A 19870-nucleotide genomic window follows, 5' to 3' on the forward strand; every position below is an offset into this window, starting at 1 on the left:
TTGGTGGGACTCAGGATCTAGTCAAGTCAACTGCATGCAAGGCAAATGCACTGCCTGTATTGTCTTATTTCTCAAGTCCTCTTTTTCATGGTAGAAATGGAGATAATTTATTTTTGGACGCTAAACTCTTTGAACGAGACTTTTTTTTTCCAGTTAAATGATGTGTTGTTAGAGGAAGGTGGGATATATTTGATGAGGTCATTTGAGAAGGACAAACATTCCAGGCTTCTCTGCCTACGTTGGTAGACAGAGTCTGAATTCTTTAGACCAATTTACCTGGGAGCCACAGGAGGCAAAGTTGGGGTGAGGCAGGGCTGCATAAGAGATTTCACAAAAAAGTCCTCAAACGTCATTCTTAACAGTTTTAATTATTTCTTCTGAACATGAATAGAACATTGAGTGAAGATCATGAACAGTTCTTCTGAACATGGCATCTTTTGCCTATTCTTTGCCGCCAGAGAATTGACAGCACTTCTTCTCACAAATCTGAATCACATTTGGCTTTAGAGAGGAAGCAGTTGAGACCCTCAGTATGACTTGAAGATGATCATCATTAAATCTAGACCTGTACTTTGACTTATTGAAGTTCAATGTGGAGAATAAATTTTCACACAAATATGTGCTCCCAAAAAGGCACATGGTGCGCTTGAACATTCGGGAAAGCTCAGGGAAGCTGGGGGCAATTCTCTCAAAAATTGCCCATGCATGTCTGCCTTTCCACTAATCTCCCTGAACTTGGTTTTGAGAACAGAGTTGCATTGCAGGTCAATGAGCTCCATTTGAAGCACAGGAGAGACATCTTGCACATCAAAGAAAAAGGGGTCCACAAAAATTTGGAAAGTGGCTCTGTGCTTTTTGAAGTCTGCAAATCTGTGATCAAATTTCTTCTCTAGCTTAAAAATAGCATCAACATATTTTTCACCATTGAATGGTATGCCTGCATCCACAAGTTCCTTGCATGCTGGGAAATGACAAAGGTTTGTCTGAGAGAGCTGGGATTTCCATAATGCTCTCACGATGTCATAGGCAGCACTAATAAGCTGCCCCAGGCCTTGTAACATCTTGTTTAGTACATTCAGCTTATGTGTGATGTCAACAAGAAAAGCTAAGTCCATGAGCCATTTGTGATCACTCAACTCAGAAACAGCATTCCCAATCCTTCTCCATGAAGGCTTTTACTTCTTCTCTCAACTCAAAAAATCTTTTCAGGACATTTCCCCTGCTGAGCCAACATACCTTGGTGAAATAGAGCACATCTCCATATTCTGACTCCATTTCCTCTAAAAAAAAGCATGGAACCTCCTGTGCTTTAAGCCCATGGATCTGATTTGGTTGATGCATTTCACAACAACAGACATCACATTGTCACACGGCAGGTATTTACTGCAAAGGACCTGCTGATGGATAATGCAGTGAAGAGCAATGGCCTTCTCTACACCCTCCTCTTCAAGTTTTATTTGAACAAGTGCCACCAGTCGGTGAGTGCTGCCTGTGTATGTCTGTCTTCTGTCCTGTCACTTGAACCTCTTGGGAGTGGGCTGAAAAGAGGATCCAGAAAATTCGCTCTCCCAGAGGCTCATTCAAGGGCAGGCACACAAAGGAACTGCTTCACAACATGAAAACCGGCTATAAGCAGTAGTTTGCAGAAGTCAGGTCCCCTGTTTGTGATGTCAGGCTGGGAAAATCTACGAAACTACACCTGCCCAGTGGGGCCTGACCATGAGAAATTGTGAGTGCTGCCTGTGTGTGTCTGTCTCCTGTTCTGTCGCTTGAACCTCTTGGGAGTGGGCTGAAAATAGGCTCCAGCAGAGCACGGCCACTCCACTTTGCTACGTGGTGGTGCGCTCTTTCTAAGGAAAGAACGCCATTGAAGCAAGAAGAAAAAAGTCACACTAAGAACTGTGCTGGAGGCTGAACTCTGCTGGAACTCAGATGCCAGCACCCCTGTCAGCCTGTCTTCTGTGCTGTGCTTCATTTTCAGCCTGATTTCATCCTGTGTGTGGCTCATCTGCAGATGGCTCGCCTTCCCTGGAGCCTTTCCTGGAGGTGAGTTTACAAGCCCAGAAAGGGGAAGCCGCTGAACTCTGCTGGAACTCACCACAAACAGGAATGAGTTTAATTAGAGAAATAACTACGTTTTGAACTATCCTAATAATGAGCATGTATGAGGGAAATAGAAAGCCTATCTAGTGTACAGGCGGGGGTTGGGTGGGGAGGAGGGAGATTTGGGACATTGGTGATGGGAATGTTGCATTGGTGGTGGGTGGTGTTCTTTACATGACTGAAACCCAAACACAATCATGTATGTAATAAAGTTGTTTAAATAAAAAAAATCGAACAAGTGCCACCAGTCCATTTTTTCTCCCTGTCATCGATGGCGCTTCATCAGTTATTATTCCAACTATCCTCTTCCATGGCAAACCTGCATTCTCAATGGCATCACACAGATGCTGAAATATCTCATTAGCGGTGGTCTGGCCATGCATTGGAATTATTGTGAGCAGCTCCTCTGTCAATTCAAAATTGCAATCAACACCATGGACATAAATTATGAGCTGCACAGTGTCTGTTATATCCTTGCCCATGTCAAGAGCAACTGAGTATGCATCAAAACATTTGGCTTTCTCACACAGTTGATGATAAATGTCACTTGACAAGTCAGAAATGTGCTCTGACACAGTGTTGGCAGAAAGGCTGATTTTTCTAAACTGACCTTTCTTTTCTGACAGATAATACTTGCAGCCTGTAACATGCATTTTTTTTAACAAACTCTCCTTCTGTGAATGGTTTCCCTGCCTTAGCAATCATCTCACTAACCATATAACTAGCTTCGACTGATGCAACATTCTCTTTGGTTGCTTTCTTGAAGAAAACTTGTTGCCTCATTAGACATGCTTTAAGACTGGCAACCCGCTTGGCTCTCTCATTTCCTTCATATTTTGCACATCCCTCAGCATGTTTGTTGAATAATGACGTTTTAAGTTGTATTCCTTGTGCACTGCAACTTTCTCTGAGCAAATAAGACATGTGGGCATGCCCCTGTGCTCAACAAAAAAAAATACTGTGTCTTCCACTTTTCCTGAAATTGTCTGTGTTCGTCATCAGTCTTTCTCTTCACTGCAGGCTTTAATGAAGTCATGATGAAGGTATGACAAAATCTAACTCTGTAATAAACTTCTCTCCCTTAGGCCTCCAATAATGCAAGGGACAGCGGGCAGGAGCAGTAGAAATGACATCTGCGCTAGGCGCAAAGTATTTGCGATTATTCGCTTACCGAATATTCACAATAAAAAATCACAATTGTAAGAAAAAAATTGCAAAAAATCGCATTAAACATTTGCATACCCCCAGTGGAACTGCTCGGGGTATGCGAATGTTTAATGCAATTTTTTTCTTACTAATGTGATTTTTATTGCGATTATTCGGTAAGCAAATAATCGTGAATACTGCAATATTTGAAAGCTGGCCGCGGGCCACAAAATGTTGTACGGAGGGCCGCAAATGGCCTGTGGGTCGTGAGTTTGAGACCCCTGTTCTAGACAAAAAAAAAAAAATCAAACATCACTTGCCTTTGCCTTTAAGCTAGTTTTTTTTTCTCTTTCTAAGATAAGGTGAGTGAACATATGAAAAATATTTTTTTTACATACAAGAGAAACCAACTGACCCAATTTTCAGAAGTTGAGTTTCTCTCCAAATAGATAGATGCCAATGCTAAAGATGTAGTTGAGAAGAAAGAAGGCTGCAATAACCACTGGACTGAGTTTGTAAAACACAGGGTGCCTGTTTTAAAGTAGAACCATGTAATCCTGCAGAGAATGACAAGTCACAATGGTCAGGAAAATGAGGAGAAATCTCAGTAGAGTGGAGCTCTGAATCCTAAACAGATTAAGAGGAGTCATGAGATATTAATTAACAGGCAAGATGTCATGTACAACTTTAGACATGTCTTTCCTGGGTATAGTGACTTGATTTAGTGAGATCTCTATTTTTCCAAACAGGGTTGACTATTTTAATAAATCCATTAAAATTCAATGTTAGTGAAAGATAATTGCAGAATATCAAGTCCATTATCATCGAAAGAAAAGTGTGTGATTCAGAATTATCCCTTTCCCTGAGCCATGTTGTTCACTTAGATATTGAATCTGTTAAAGATGCGGGTTACTTGTTAGCTTTCAGTTAAATAAATGGAGTTAGCTTTTCTGTATCTAAGAGTCAAATATTAGTTCTCTAAGGCCATTGTAGTCAGAAGGGCTGAGAAACATTATTGCTCTGATATAACATGCTTGGAGTTGGTGGCCCTAATTTCAGCTCATGGATATAACTATGGGTAAAGTGTTAGGTAGGAATGAATGAACTTATAGGAGTCTCAGTTCTCAGTCATGCAAAGAGAGAATGTAAGTCATTTTTGTGAACCCAAAGAAAGTAAATACCACTATTGGAGAAGTGCCATAAAGTCAAAAAAGTAAAAAAAAGCTTTTTTTAGAGACCAATTGCACTGAAAAAAATAAAAAGTACAGAATACTTTTCATAATTAAATGCAAGGAAAGCATGTATTAGTTACAGTTTATAACAGGTTAAGAGTACAAATTCTGGAGCAAGGTGATTCAAATACTAATCCTGTCATCTATCAGCTATATTACCTTCAGGAATTTATTCAACTTTTCTGGTCCCCTGCTCTCACATATAAAGCAGAGGTGCAAATGGCATATACCTTACAAGGCTATTGTGAAGATTAGGGGAGTTAATGCATAAAAATTACACAGAACAGTGCAGACCCATTATAACAATTTAATGAATTTTAAAGCTTCTCTCCTTGGAGGAATGGCACAGTTGGAATCTTCTCAGCAACCAGTTTTTGAAGCTGCTCATCTCTTGTAAAAGTTAAGATGGGTTAAGGTTATGCTTCAGAAACAGCATTCACATTTGTCCAAATTCAAGTTGTCAAAAGAGTTACAATGGAACAATAAAATTATACATGTAATTAGACTTTCAAAACATCAAGTATGATCTTGGCTGCTCCAAGTGCTAGAAGTTTGAATAGATATTTCTCCAAAGAAGAAATGTCATTAATCAGAGAAATAAAAATAAAAACTACAAGGAGATAACACTTCACACCAATTAGTGTGCCTACAAGATTTTTTTAAATGCAAGTGTTAAAAAAGATGTAGAAAAATAGGAAAGTTTTGCACTGTTGGTAGAAATATAAAGTGGTAAGACTACTATGCCAAACAATATCACAGTTCTTCAAAAACTTAAAGATGGAATTAACACAATCTGGCAAGTCAGGGTTCATACCTCAAGGAATAAAAAGGAAAGATTCAAAGAGTTATTTTGAATATCCATGCTCATATTAGCTTTATTCACAATTGCTAAAATATAAAGGCAACCCAAGCATCCATCTACAGAAAAATTAGTTTCTTAAATGAACTATTATGAGGCCGGAAGAGATAGTACAGAGAGTAAGGTGCTTGCCATGGATGTGTTTGACCTGGCTATGATTTCTGGCATCTTGTATGATCTACCCAAGTTTCCTAGGATTCTTTGAGTGGAGAGACAGGAAGCCCAGAGCATGCTTTCTAAGTTCACAAAGAGTGATCTCTGAGCACAGAGTCAGAAATAAATCCTGACCACCCCCAATGTGGCCCAGAAACAAAAAGCAAAAACCAAAAGCTATTATTATTGTATTAAAAAAAAGGAATGACATTCTGAAATATATTTACAAATTGGCGTTATTATGTTAAAGGAAATAAGACACAATGCATACAATATGATTCCACTTAGATCAATTAAATTCATAGGAACACAAGTTAGTATGGTGGTGTCAGTGTCTGGGTGGAAAGTATTGAAGCTAAGGGAAAAGAATAACAGTTTAGAAATAAAGGCCTGAATGGATAATGATGATTAAACTAAATGCTTATTAAGATACTTATTAAGATCACGAAATTCTGTTACATGTCTTTTACAATAAGCACATTTTAAGGAAAGGTATCATTCTTAGGATTATGTCAGTGTGGGCTGGGTTACTGATCTCTCTCTCTCGGTTTGTTCCCCAAAACTTTTTTCTTATGTAGATTACTAGATTGGAACAGAAAATAATTTATTGCAACTCTGTGAAGTTTGCTTCTAACCACTTGCCAAAGAGGGATTTCTATAGACTTTTATTCTGCACCCTGCTTCTCCGGACAGGACAGAGGGACTGAAAGTAAATATCTCCATATAGCAAGGTCAAGGCATTTAAGACAACAAAGGAGAAGTGAATGCTCTCTAAATGGACTGCATTAATTATTTCATTGTTTATAGATCTAAAATTAGACCTTTCTCATTCTCATGCAGACTTATAAAAAGATAGTCACAAAAAACAAACAAACAAACAAACAAACAAAAAAACAATGACATTCCCTAGAGATTGTTTTCACCTCAATTTTGTTTCCTCAGTATTAGGTTTGTTCAGAAGTTCCTTTAGGGAGATTACAAAATCTATGCTTTCATAAAAAAAAGTTCAAAGGAAGTTACATATGAGTTAACTGACAGTAAGCAAAGAAATGAATATATAAATAGCGTACCAGTCAAAATTAAAGTCATTTCATAGAGGGCAATCTTCAGAAAGGCTAAAATGAGGAAAAATTACATTCTATCGGTAGTAACCTTTATTGATTGAGTAGATTTTGAGAAGAGAGGGAGGGAGCGAGGAAGGATAAAAAGAAGGAAGGAAAATAGGAAAGAGTAGGAAGGAAGATATAATGGGTGGAAGGTAAAAAGAAAGGAAGAAAGTTAGGATGGAAGGTAATACAGAAGGAAGAAAGGAAGGAAGGTAATATTGAATAATAAAAAGGAAGGAAGAAAGGACAGAAGGTAACTTGAAATTAAGGGAATTAACAGAGGTGCTACTTTTCTCTCTACTAAGATAAGATCTATAAATCTTATGCCCACTTAAGTACTGATATATAATATATTCTTTACATTTGAATACTATTATGTTTATATAGCTCCCCCCAAATTTTTATTCCCCTTAATTGTTGCTCAATGTAGTTGCTGTAAATAACTCTCAACTACTTGACCTACCAACAACACTGCAACCTCTGATAAATTGGAAATGTATCTAGTAACCTTACTTACACATTCTAGTAATCTGAGGGTTAATTTAATTAATTTATTTACTTATTTTCGGTTTTTTTGACCACACTCAGTGACGCCCAGGGGTTACTCCTAGCTATGCACTCAGAAATCGCTCCTGGCTAGGGAGACCATATGGGACGCTTGGGATCAAACCAAGTCCTTCTTGGATCTGCCACGTGCAAGGCAAATGCCCTACTGCTGTACTGTTGCTCCAGCCCCCTGAGAGTTAATTTTATTGCAATTCTAAGAAGCAAATGATTTAAGATTAATAATATTTGACCTTCTGAAGTTACCTGTTGTGAAAAATTAAGTGACTTGGGGTGGACAAGCCAACGATGTGGCTCAGCAATAAAGCTTGTGTGACTTACGTGCAGGTGATATATGAATGAGACTGAAAATAAAGTAAAAATAAACCAAAAACTGGGAGAAAATTTATGTTTTATAGTTTCTTCACCCTAAACCTTATAGCATTGAATGACTACTATGAAATTCTCATTTTTGTTATCCCCAAATAGGAAACTCATAGAAATTTATGGGTTAGAGATTAGTAAATCGTTCTAATTCAACAGTCACTAGATTAAATGGAAACTCTCTTCCTAGGATCTCATGCTGATTTAATTCAAAGTGTGTGTGTGTGTGTGTGTGTGTGTGTGTGAATATGTGTAGGTGGGATGTTTCCTGGTTGCCTCTGGAAGACAAGGACAATTTCTATTTATAAGTGAATGCTACAAGTTAATGGAAGACTTCCACATTACAAGAGCTATTTCTAAGAACAAATGCTCTGTTGAGTTCTCAGTATGAGACTTTAATCTGTTTTTACCCTTAAAACTTCTCTGTCACATTTCGAAGCACTAAGCTTTACAGGATTTATATTAATTTCTCCAAATTTCTCTTCATATAATATGAATGATGATTTATTTAAAGCGATCTTTAGCTTTAGTTGCAAAAACAAAACAAAACAAAACAAAAAAACAATAACTCTGGGGAGAGAGATAGCACATAGGTGAAGGTGATTATCTTGCATGTAACTCTTCCCAATTTGATTCTGAGATCCACTAGATATGATTCCAAACCAAAAATCAAAAAGTATGGATAAAAATAACCGATTTCTAACATTTATTTTTATTATCGTAATAAAATTTACTTTACTTTTAAATATGCTTTAGGTCATGTCAAAAACTAAAACAGTAATAAGGAAGTATGAAGTTTGTACATTCAAGAAATACCTAAATATTTTAAAGCGGAAATCATCAGAATCAGAGTGGCAACCTCTGCAAAGCTTCAAAAATACCCCCACTTCTTGGAACTGTATAGGATCTTCTTCCTTTTGGGGATTATGGGGTTTCTAGCTAGTTCTGGTTTTCTACCAGATCATTGTTCTTTGTTACTTAGCTTTTACCCCTTAAGACCCTTGGTTGAAGAACTTTCACTAGAATTTTCCACTCCCCATCCCCTGGTCTAACTATGTTAGAGAGATCTCTCAATCTCTCTAACAATCTCATGCCACTGGAAGAAATCGCAGGATCTTTGAAATTTCATCTTTGAAAAAGTCAGGTCTAAATTTCCAAAGGGAAGTTCCACAAGGCAAATGGTTTTCAATCTTGGCTCAGATGTATCCTGAGCAATCAACTCATAGTCTTTGGGAATGGAGCCCAGATATGAGATTTTAAACTGACTTTTTCACTTACACCCAAAACTATTTCTTTCACAACTTTCCTACATCTATTAATGGAATCACCATCTTGCCAGTCTGCTAACTAAAAATTCTTAGACTTATCCTTGATTTTCCCTTTCATCCGCCACCTACATACTAATTAATCTACAGAACCTATTCTGTTACCTCAACAATGTGTTTTAGATTTGTCCCTAATTCCTGATTTAATCCTATTCAAGATGTTAGAGAAATGTCTAATTTCTCTAACAGGCATTTTGGCTGAGAAGGAACTGAAGTTTGAGCTTCAGGAAGGATGAGAAGTAGAGATAACTATTCTTCCTCTAGAACTCTATTCTCCAATCCAGTCATTCTACATCCTGGCTGAGCTGGACCCCAAAACTGATTGAAAGGAGAATTATGTGACATTTTTCTTAGATTAATGTACATCAGAAGTGTATGTGAATAATAGCTTTCTGATCCAATCTTATAGTTTCAAATTTTTAAACTATAGTGTATCTGGGTGGTCCCAGAGGAAGTCAATTTTTTCAAGATAGAATAGCCATGAATTATGGTAATTCTCTGTAATGCAGCAGTAAGATGAAGAGGGTCCTGTTGAGGTGGCTCACCTTAGAAGTCAAGCTTAGAAGTTGTCTCTGGCAGTTTTTAATGTATCCTAGGATAACCATGTATTAGTATTTCTGCATAAATGAGTACATGAATTTAGATTATTGTTTAGGCAACTTTCCTTTGGGACTCAGATTGTGAGCAAATATAAAACAAAAGTTTAGGAGACTGGGAGTATAGCAAATAAGGTGTTTGTTTGCATTGTATGTGGCTGACTTGAGATTGAGCCTCAACATTCCATATGGTTCCTGATCTCCCCACTAGAAATGAACCTTAAGCACAAAGCCAGGAGTAAATCCTGAGCACAGCTGGGAGTAGCCCCCAACCCTCCAAAATAGGGGGGAAAAAGAAGAAAGAATTTATTCTTTTGTACTATAAGAATGTGTTGCAAAGTGCCTTTATAGACACTTCTCACTAGTTTGGGGTTATAATTGCCTATCAGTTGACATTTGCACTCACCATACAAGAATTTAGATACTAGTAAAGACACCTATTGGAAGATTTTTGTATTATGAAAAGTCTGGTGGTAATACATTCTAGATGGGGCTATTGCAGTGTTCAGTAGCATCCTTGTATATCTATTAAATAAAAGATTAAAGAGAAATAGCATTGTTATTTGTGGGCTCAGAGGTTAACTTTAAAATGGAGCCAGATAGAGATACCAAGGACTAAATACTAGGTGTTGCGACCTTTCAATCTGTGTCAGAGAGCAATGTTTAGGCCAGTGTGCACTGTGGAGCTCTTTAGGATATGAAGTCCTGAAGTCTAAATTTCGTAAACATGAAATAACACTAGTATAATGAGGAAGCTACAACTAAGAGCAAGAATGTCTGGCTAAGTTTTACTAGATACTCTCTTATTCTATTGCTTCCCATGTCTTGCCACTCATTTTAGGTGCAATTTTCAAGATAGTCTTTTGGAAATGTAATTTATGGTAAAGTCTCTCCCCACCCAATCCCCACTTCTACTTCCACACCATAAAACCAGCCAGCCAAATCGCCTATCACCTTTGCTATTTCTAACCTCTACTTGCAGCCACAGTTCTTCATGAGAAGACAGACCTAGTGTCATTTTCTATTAGTCGATTTCACTGTAAACCCAGCCAAAGCAATTTGTCGACCATTTTCATAATGTATTCTGTGCTCTTTTGGGCTTTGGGCTGTGCTCTTGTTCATTTTCTCCCATTTCTTTTTTTGTTTGTTTTATTTTTAGGCCACACCCAGCAGCATTTAGGGAATATTCCTGGATCTGTGCTTAGAAATCGCTCCTGGCAGGCTTGGGGGACCACATGGGATAGTGGGGATCAAACCGAGGTCTGTCCTGGGCAGACTATGTGCAAAGCAAATGCCCTACCACTGTACTATCACTCTGGCCCCTTCTCCCATTTCTTACTGTTCCAAACCAGTCAGTCCTCAGGGAGCAGATTTAATGCACACCTTTCAGGAAACCATGTAACTGCTCATGTCTATGCTCTGAATTTCTGGCGCTTCTCACATGTTATTCTTCAAATATGTATGCACGGCTCAGATCCATTTATTAAGTATAAACATATGACACACTGACTTTGGTTTCACATAAAGTTATATAAAAAACTTTGCCCATTCAAGGAAAATTTCTACTAGGGGAAATACTTGTTTAGTGAATAAAAAGTCAGCAATAGGAACCTTTCTATTCACTTGCTCCTTACCATTGCTTCAGAGAAAGGTAGCTGGGAGGTTTGGGCACATAAGAAGGGAGGAACAAGTTACCATATTTATAGGTGACTAATGCTTTCCAAAGGAAATGGAAGATTTGCTGTTATTACTACTTTGCAAAGCTCTATTTTCCCACTTAGGGGTTAGCCCTCCAATTTTGTAATTTGAAAAAAATAACCAAAATCAAGTGCCACATTGGAGGCAGTTTCCAGTTTTAGGGGCTATTTTTAGGACTCGTAACATAGTCTCAGCAATGAGAGACTTCTCTGGCTCAGAGCTATTGCTGGTTTTTCTTGCTCATGTTGGTTTCTCACGCTCTTTCTAGACTGAGCTCATATTCTTCCCCTCAATCCTCCTAGGCTGCTTCCCTATTTGACCATCGAAAGGGACACACGCCTAAGAGCTGACACATAATCACTTCCCTTAAAAATCTCCATGGATATTTGAACTTTGTGGACATTATTGACAATAATCTCTGGCTGTGGACCCCAGAGATGGTGTGCAGTTGGTGATGGGAGGGAACAGAATTTGAACCTACCTACCTGTCCAGGGAATGAACCAAGGGGAGTCAGAAAAAAAATTCAGCAAAATATGTTAACAAAAAAGGGCCTGTGAGGTGGCGCTAGAGGTAAAGTGTCTGCCTTGCAAGCGCTAGCCAAGGAAGGACAGCAGTTCGATCCCCCTGCGTCTCACATGGTCCCCCCAAGCCAACGGCAATTTCTGAGCACTTAGCCAGGAGTAACCCCTGAGCATCAAATGGGTGTGGCCTTAAAAAACAAAAGACAAAACAAAACAAAAAATTATGTTCAAAAACAATTATATTTGACTCTTTCTGGCAAAAGTGAGGCTTGATTGGCTAAATGTTGATTTAGTGCTTTGTTATACAAATTTTAAGCCATTACAGTTTTGTTTTGTTTTGTTTTGGGGGGGGCACACCAGGCGGTGCTCAGGGGTTACTCCTGGCTGTTTGCTCAGAAATAGCTCCTGGCAGGCATGGGGGACCATATGGGACACCGGGATTCGAACCAACCACCTTTGGTCCTGGATCGGCTGCTTGCAAGGCAAACGCCACTGTGCTATCTCTCCAGGTCCGCCATTAGTTTTTAATGACAGTCCACCCATTTACTTTCCTGTCACTGCCTATCTACCCCCTTTCTTCCATAGGTTTCTTTGACCTCACTGTAATAGCCAATTCAGGCGAAGAAACTTTAAACTCAAAAGAGGAGGTTAACCCTTTTCCCATGCTCACCCTTGCCATTTAATGGTTTATTTTACCTTTATTAATTGCTGTTGCCTATATACCTGGCCATGAGAAAACAGTAAACTGAGTAAACAGAGAACTGAATTGGGAAATAGGTGAGCTGGTTTAAGTTTCAGTCCTAGCTCTGATGTGCCTGCCCAAAGTTGTTGAACCCACTGAACTTTCAGGTTTCCCACACCAAATGATCTCTAAGTAAACTTCCACCCTTCAAACCTCTGTAAGTTCTTTGCAGATTGAAACTGTCAGTGGTTGGCTAAAATCAATTATCCTGAATTACCACATAAGTCATCAGTTGGTGTCTTTGTTTTGGTTCTCTTTAACAGATACTCTTCAGTCAGAATTGTCTTTCTTACAACTGTAAACATTTCATTCTTCTGCTGAAAGCTTTTTCACAGAAAAGTCCTCCGTTTTAAAGTCAAAACGTACTGTTGTGAATTTGAACAAATTCTTTACCAGTCCTTCAATTCAGCTGAATCCTCAGCTGCTTCTTCCTTGTAGGTACTGTTCTGACTACCTGTTAGTTTTTATCCTGTCTCCGATAATACACATTTCTTGGGTTCCAACTGAGACATTATGTTCTTGAAAGGAGAGTCCTCAGCATCCAATAGCATTCTGTCTTTATCTCTATTGAAGCTCAGAACTCTGCCTTTTCATAGCTTTTGTACTTCCCTCTCCCTGGAAGGTCCTAATGTTTGCAAGCATTGCATCTCATACAATGTGGAATCCTCAAATCTTAGCAAGTTTCTGGTGCCAATGAATTATAGAATGGATGTATAATGTCCTTGCACCTGGTTCCCATATTATTATTCCTCCCTTTCCAACATTCTTGGTATCAAAATAAATGGTCAGATATCTTATGTCAGGTTCTTTAGACCACTGCTTCTCATCTTTATGATCACAGTATTTTCCTTCAAAAATTCTTGTAAGTGTAGGTGTGTTATTTTTTTTTTACCTTCTTAGCCTCTGAAGATAAAGTGTAAGACATGAGTCTGATGATCACCATCCAAATTCTTAGCTAAAAAGTTAGTTAAAATGTCAAAATTTACCATACATGTTGAATTCAGATGTGACCCTTGGAAAGACTAGCTTAAAGTTGACCAGTAAACTAAAAGAGAAACTTCTTGTGTCTAACCAGTCAATGTTTTCCTGAATCTACAACGAAAAGAAAAGCTGTACATACGATCTTCCACCATCACTAGGGCCCAGATAGTCTCATCTTTAGCTTTAGGAATTTATTTCTTTGGGTTAAGTCACATCACCTGAATTATTTATTCTCATGCTATTCACAGATCTTGACAACCTTTTTTGGGGAAAATACCATCTCAGAATCTTTGTCAACACAGCACTCCAGATATTATCTACCAGTAGGTAACTGACTTCAGCCTTATGCTCTAAAAATGCCTTTAAAATACAAAGGAGAATAGTATAAACTACTGGAGATTTATTGAGCAAGTGCTTTATAGGAGATGTAAGAAAGATTATGACCAGAGTATGAGAAGTACAGGAGAGGAAGCAGCAGGCATAATGTAAGGGAAGAAGAGGCTAGAGAGGAACCACTGTTTGAGTACAAAAGATACTGGCACTGAGACCAGGTTGGTGAAGTCTTCCCAGGTCCTTTGTTCTGTGTTCCATTTCTGACTTCCATCACTGGAAGACCACTATACTAAATAAACTACCCCAAACCTCAGTCACATAAGGATTGGGATTACTCAGATCTTCAAATATGAACAACATTCAAATTTAGAATAAAGGAGGCATATCAGTATGAGCTCAGTATGAGCTTCCAATGACATGGCCTTCTCTTTAAAGCAACAGCATGGCAGTGGATAATAAGGCTAGGAAATGAAAAGGGGTTTTCCAGTGATTGGGGGAAGACCAAGTGCTTTTCCTTAATTACATATCATTGAGCAGTATTTCTGAGAATTAGTGCTGCTAGCTGGCTAAAGATTAGGTCAAGCCCTTAATTTTTTCCCCTGACCTGCTTAAGACTGTTTTTTCAGGCTTCAAAGTAATTCCTAAATACCCTCTAGGAACTCTAGGACCCAACATTAATGCAAATCAACCTACAATGGTAGAAACAACAGGAAAGAACCAAACTTAAAATATATTCTCTGTCAAATGACTTTTTAGGCAAAATATATTTAGATGCCTCTTATTCCACCATTCAAATATTTGAATTTCTGGACCATTGAGATAATATAGTAGGTAGGGCATTTGCCCCATATACCTCCCTGCAACATCACCAGGAGTGATCCTGAGTGCAGAGCCTAAAGTAAGCATAAGCACTTCGAGGTGTGACCCCAAAAACAAAACCCCAAATCAAATATTTTAATTTCAAATGTAACTAAAAATCAATATTTCCTTGGGGAAGATAACAGGTGTAGCTTTATAATTTTTTTTTATGAGAGGAAGAGAAGAAACTCATGTTTGTATATTTGGGGGCACTTCGGGATCTTTCCATAGTAATCAAAGTGATTACTTCTTACCTAAAATATTGGAAGATGGTCAAGTACCTGCTGCTAACTGAAGATAAAGATACTCATAAAAAGCAGTATATTTATTCTGAAATAGCCTTCAGGTATTTATTAACTTATAAATTTAATAGGTTTTCTTTCTACAGTTCTTACCTGCAGATATAAAAAAGACAAGCAATGGTCAACAAACTGAGTCCTTTTTTCTTTGGAGATGATAGGAATGTGGCCTCTGCATAATTTCAACTAAGGACAAGGGTAATATAAAAGTATGCTATAGGAGGGGGAAAAAAAGCAAATCGCGATGTCAGGATGTCCTGGCTACCAACAGTACTTATATCTTTCCTTTTCTTCTTTTTTTGTTTTTTTGAGCCACACCTGGAAATACTCAGGGGTTACTCCTGGTTATGCATTCAGAAATTGCTCCTGGCTTGGGGAACCATATGGGATGCCAGAGGATGGAATCGTGATCCATCCTAGCTAACTCGGGCAAGGCAGATGCTTTACCACTGGCATCACCGCTCCAGGGCCCAGTATTTCTATCTTTGTACTTCTCCTCCAATAGATTTTCTTACAGATGAAATTTATCACATGAAACATACCCAAATTTGACTAAAACTGTGCTCCTTAGATGCCCAAGAATCTACAGTGCCTTTTTATTACTACCAGGCTGTTTCAGACTTATTTGTCTTTGATTTGTTTTGTTTTGGTTTTTGGTTTTTGGGTCACCTAGCAGCACTCAGGGGTTACTCCTGGCTCTATGCTCAGAAATTGTTCCTGGCAGGCTTGGTGGACGATATGGGATGCCAGGATTTGAACCACCATCCTTCTGCATGCAAGGCAAACCACCTTACCTCCATGATATCTTCACAGCCCCTTGTCTTTGATTTGTAATATGTTATCTTTGATTGGTCCTGCTTATCGCATGCTGCTTGAGCCTCCTGATACACAAGCAACACACACACACACCATCCACACTCATACCCAACATATATTGCTCCAATATGCCAAGACTGTGTTTTTATTCTCTTTGGTAGTCAGTATGCTGGCCCTCACGGCCATGCTTTCTGTTTATGCCTCAACTCTATGTGGAATGTGTCTTCTCTCCTTGCATCCATCTTATTGGTAGCTGGTGGAATCTTCTCAGATCATGTCTCCCAATATTCCTCTCACTAATTTCTTCCATTCAGTTCGTTCACATTTATTTACTGTGCCATAAAGTTCAACATATATTAACATAAAGTCCAATGTATATTTGCAAGTTGAAGGAGGGTGGGCAGAAAACACAGCTTAATAGTCTCTGCATTCTTCATTCCGTGGCACCATGGAAGTGCTCTTTTGACAGATGGTTATTGCATGGGGGTGTGAGGTCCACCATCAGAAATTCCATGTTCTCCCACTCTTTCAGTTTTGCCCATTCCTCCATAATCATCAGCTTTCTCACATCTTTCACATCCTTAACACTTGTTTAATACAGAATTAAAAAAAAAAAAAAGACCTTTAGGAAAGTTATAAAACAACCAAGATTAACTGCCCACTTGCTTATAGGAACTAACTTGGAAAAGGTGATTCCATGTATATTTAATGAATGTTCCTTCTTGAATAAATGGACATATTTGTTAAAACTCTTCAACCATATTCTGTACTTATTGATAATATTGGTCAACTATATCATATTTATATATATGTTTTATTTTTTGGTTTGTAGCTGCCATTCCTCTTTCATCCTTGCTCTTCAGTTGTCTCAATTCTTGGTAGCCTCATGTTTCTATCCTATTTCTATTTTCATTCCTGAATCCCAAAGAAACTGAGTCACACTACAGTTACTATGGTAACTGAGGCTGAAGAGTGTTAGAGTACCCATGTCAGCATATTCCTATGGGATCCCAGGCACTAGGATTCTGGGCTTTGGTTCTAGATGCTGGTTTGATTGCAAATCACATCAAAATTGTGCTCCATCAAAAATAAATAAAATAAGGGATAGCACAGAAGTTAAGGCAACTGTCATATATACAGCTGTTTGATTCCCCAAATTTAATCCCCAGCACCTTATATGGTGTCCTGAACCCGTCAGAAGTAATGATTCCTGAGCACAGAGCCAGGAGTAAGCACTGTTGTGTGTGGCAAAAAAAATTGTGTTTCAGAGCCATCTCCAAGGGACAATAGCTTTCTCCTGCTCGACTTAGGTTAAGAAGGGCACAGTCATAACAGAATCCTCAGATAAGAAACATGACAGACACTTTTTGATGGAGCAAGGTTGGAATGAAGAGGAAATGGCCTGAAACTGAGGACAGTACTGTGAAGAGGGGACTTTCGGGAGTATCCCCATCAATGCTGTAGTTGTATGGCAAAAAACTACTATGCTTCTTAAAGGCTTCACATTACTAGGAAAAAGCTAGAGAAATATTCTGGTGAATAGGCAATAGCTTTCATTTTTTAATCAAGATAGCTCTAGAACATACAGACTGGTTTGAACCTACAAAAGGAAGTAATTTCAGACCCATGTACAACCTTTTTTTTTTTTTTAATTTTAGACTGCTGGTGGTACTGTGTCTCTCCCTTCAACAAAGAAGTGTGGCATTTAGGGGCACATTATTTTCAAATCTAACTTTTGACTAGGTTCCTGTCTGGCTGCCTGCCAATCTTCCTATGGTTGGAGACTGATCTGGGTGAGGTGAGACTTGGGGATGGCCACAGCACCAGGTGCCCAGATACCTCCTGACCTTAGACCTGCAAGAGGTGGAACTAGGCGAGTGTCTGGAGGTGGTGGCAGAGCCTTTTCAAATCTGCTTATCTCCTCCCACTGACCACAGGTGGAGCCTGTAAAGCCCAGCCATGACTAGTCCAGTGCTTGGCAATGCTGTACGACTGACACAACTGCTTTTTCATCTAGAGGCTTCCTCCAAAGTCAGGCGAGAGATGGGGCTGTGTGCCCAGTACAGCCACCTGGTCTACTGTCTGCATTTACTGGGTCTCAGTCAGGAAGATCCACTTCTATCAGGAATCATTAACTGTCCCATTATACTGGCCATTGATCTGACAGATTTTATTAACCCTGCCCACAGTCAGCAGCTTCTGCTCTCTACTTTAATGATCATTTAGAAGAAGATTCCTGTGGAATAATGTAGTGTTCTTGCATTAAGAGCAAATGAGTTCACAGTGATTAATGCTTTTACAACAAATAATTCAGAAATGCATGGTTGGTCATCTCTTCCAGGATCCTGCCCTTTACAAGTGACATTCAATTGGATTTCCAAATGAATTCTCTCTGATAGCTTCTGGGAAGTTTACTTCAGTGATGTCATTAGTGATGGGCCATATGCTTAATACCAGCGAAAAGGTCTTAAAAAGAAGCTGAGTTTTGGGTAGTAGGACTAAAAAAAAAAGAGAAAGACCACATTCTTTGAGTTGTCTGAATATCGAGCTATTTCAAGGAGCCAATTATCAAGCAATAAGCTTCTTGGCTTTTTAAGAAAGGTACTGCTATTTCATCTCATGTTAATATAAATTAGACAATCTCTTTAGTCGGCCCATATTTTTCAAAATAAAGGGGAACTTCAGTAAGAGAAAAATCAAATATGTTTTCTGCTTCCAAAAAATCTAATAATTAAGCTAGGATTGACACAAATTAGAATGCTGCCAAAAATTACTGAAAACAGTGACTCATTCTGTATTTCAATTAACAGTTTCTCAGTTTCCCTTATAAACAGTGAAGCTGACAAAAATTAATTATCTCAGAGGGGGTAAAATATTTCCTTCCAAAGTAAACAAAGCATCACTGGTTGAGACAATAGTCTGTAAACAGAGGGGATTGAATAAAGCTATCTTTCCTTGTCTACTGAGCCATCATTTTGGTAGATTCTCCTTGAAAGATCTCATGCCAAAAGCATGGCTTTAAAGGATCATGTGGTTTTCCTCTCATCCTTTTCTACTTAATTACACCTTCTCTTTTTGACCTTGGTGTTTACCTATAACTGATTTAAATATCTTATAGGCATAAACATGAAATATTCAATTAAGTACTGATCTACTTGTACTTCATATTGCTTTGTTATCAAATAGCCTTTACATGAGTACTTTTAGAGAAGGACTAAAATTTATCAACATATAGGAAAGTTTTGCAAAATTACATGAGCGCCACGCCAAAATATAAAATTACAGATTTATTCATCCTATACTAATAGATAAGTAACTTCCTTGTGTGTGAGTGAAATTTATAAACAGGATGCATTTGTATCACCCTTGCAAATGGACAAGTCATGGTCATGAATAATCATGGAGAAATGAATGTGACATTTTTATCATTGTCCTGCAGGTTTCAAGGATGGGCATATTTTTAAAATTTGAGAAAGCCCAAGATCACTTAATCTTCTTTAGTGAAAGAAATTTAGGAAGCCTACACAGTTTGCAAAGAAGATAATATCACATTTAACCTCTGACACTATTTCCTTGCTGGGTTCACTCTTGTATTGAGTTAGCTTGACCAAATTAAACAAGACAGCTTCTTTTTAACCTGGTCATTGAAAAACTTTTTCCTCCAATGCTGTTGTTAATAATATGTTTGCTTAATATTTACCCACTTCATGCTTTTCTCTGTATTCTTCCTTCCTTTCTCTGTTCAGGCAACACTTGCATCTAGAATTTCTCTTGCAGTTGGTTCTTTCACTTCTGAGACCCTTTGTTCTAAGTTCCTATGATGATTTTTTGGTGTGCTTTGCTAATGGGTAGTTTTAAATGAAGTTTCATTGACATGATAAGACCTCATTTCTGGGTACAATAACAATGATCTTTTTGCTTAAGTATATTCAATATATCTTTTTTATTTATGATTTAAGAAATGGAAGCCTTCAGAAAGTCTCTTCAGGGGCCCACACATGATCAAAACATCAATTAAAATGTAAGTGTAAATGCAGCAGATGTGGAAACGAAGGCAACATAAACCTTAACAAAATGCCATTATATCCAAGCTTGTTATTACACTGCTGGATCGGTTCCTTAATCTTGAATATTTCTGTGGTAAAAACACAAAATAATAGTTGTTTTGTGATTT

At 38.2% G+C, this 19870-nt stretch overlaps 1 protein-coding gene across 1 annotated transcript in view; it reads right to left on the minus strand.

Annotated features, from left to right (window-relative positions):
• Window positions 1-3671: 3671 nt before the first annotated feature.
• ADTRP (androgen dependent TFPI regulating protein) overlaps window positions 3672-19870 on the minus strand; it is a 60889-nt gene continuing 44690 nt past the window's right edge. Inside the window, 3 exon segments of the mRNA XM_049764802.1 lie at window positions 3672-3780; window positions 14977-15035; window positions 15038-15094. Coding sequence (XP_049620759.1) covers window positions 3672-3780; window positions 14977-15035; window positions 15038-15094 — 225 coding nt within the window.

This window comes from Suncus etruscus, chromosome 18, assembly GCF_024139225.1.
Source record: "Suncus etruscus isolate mSunEtr1 chromosome 18, mSunEtr1.pri.cur, whole genome shotgun sequence".
NCBI lineage: Eukaryota > Metazoa > Chordata > Mammalia > Eulipotyphla > Soricidae > Suncus > Suncus etruscus.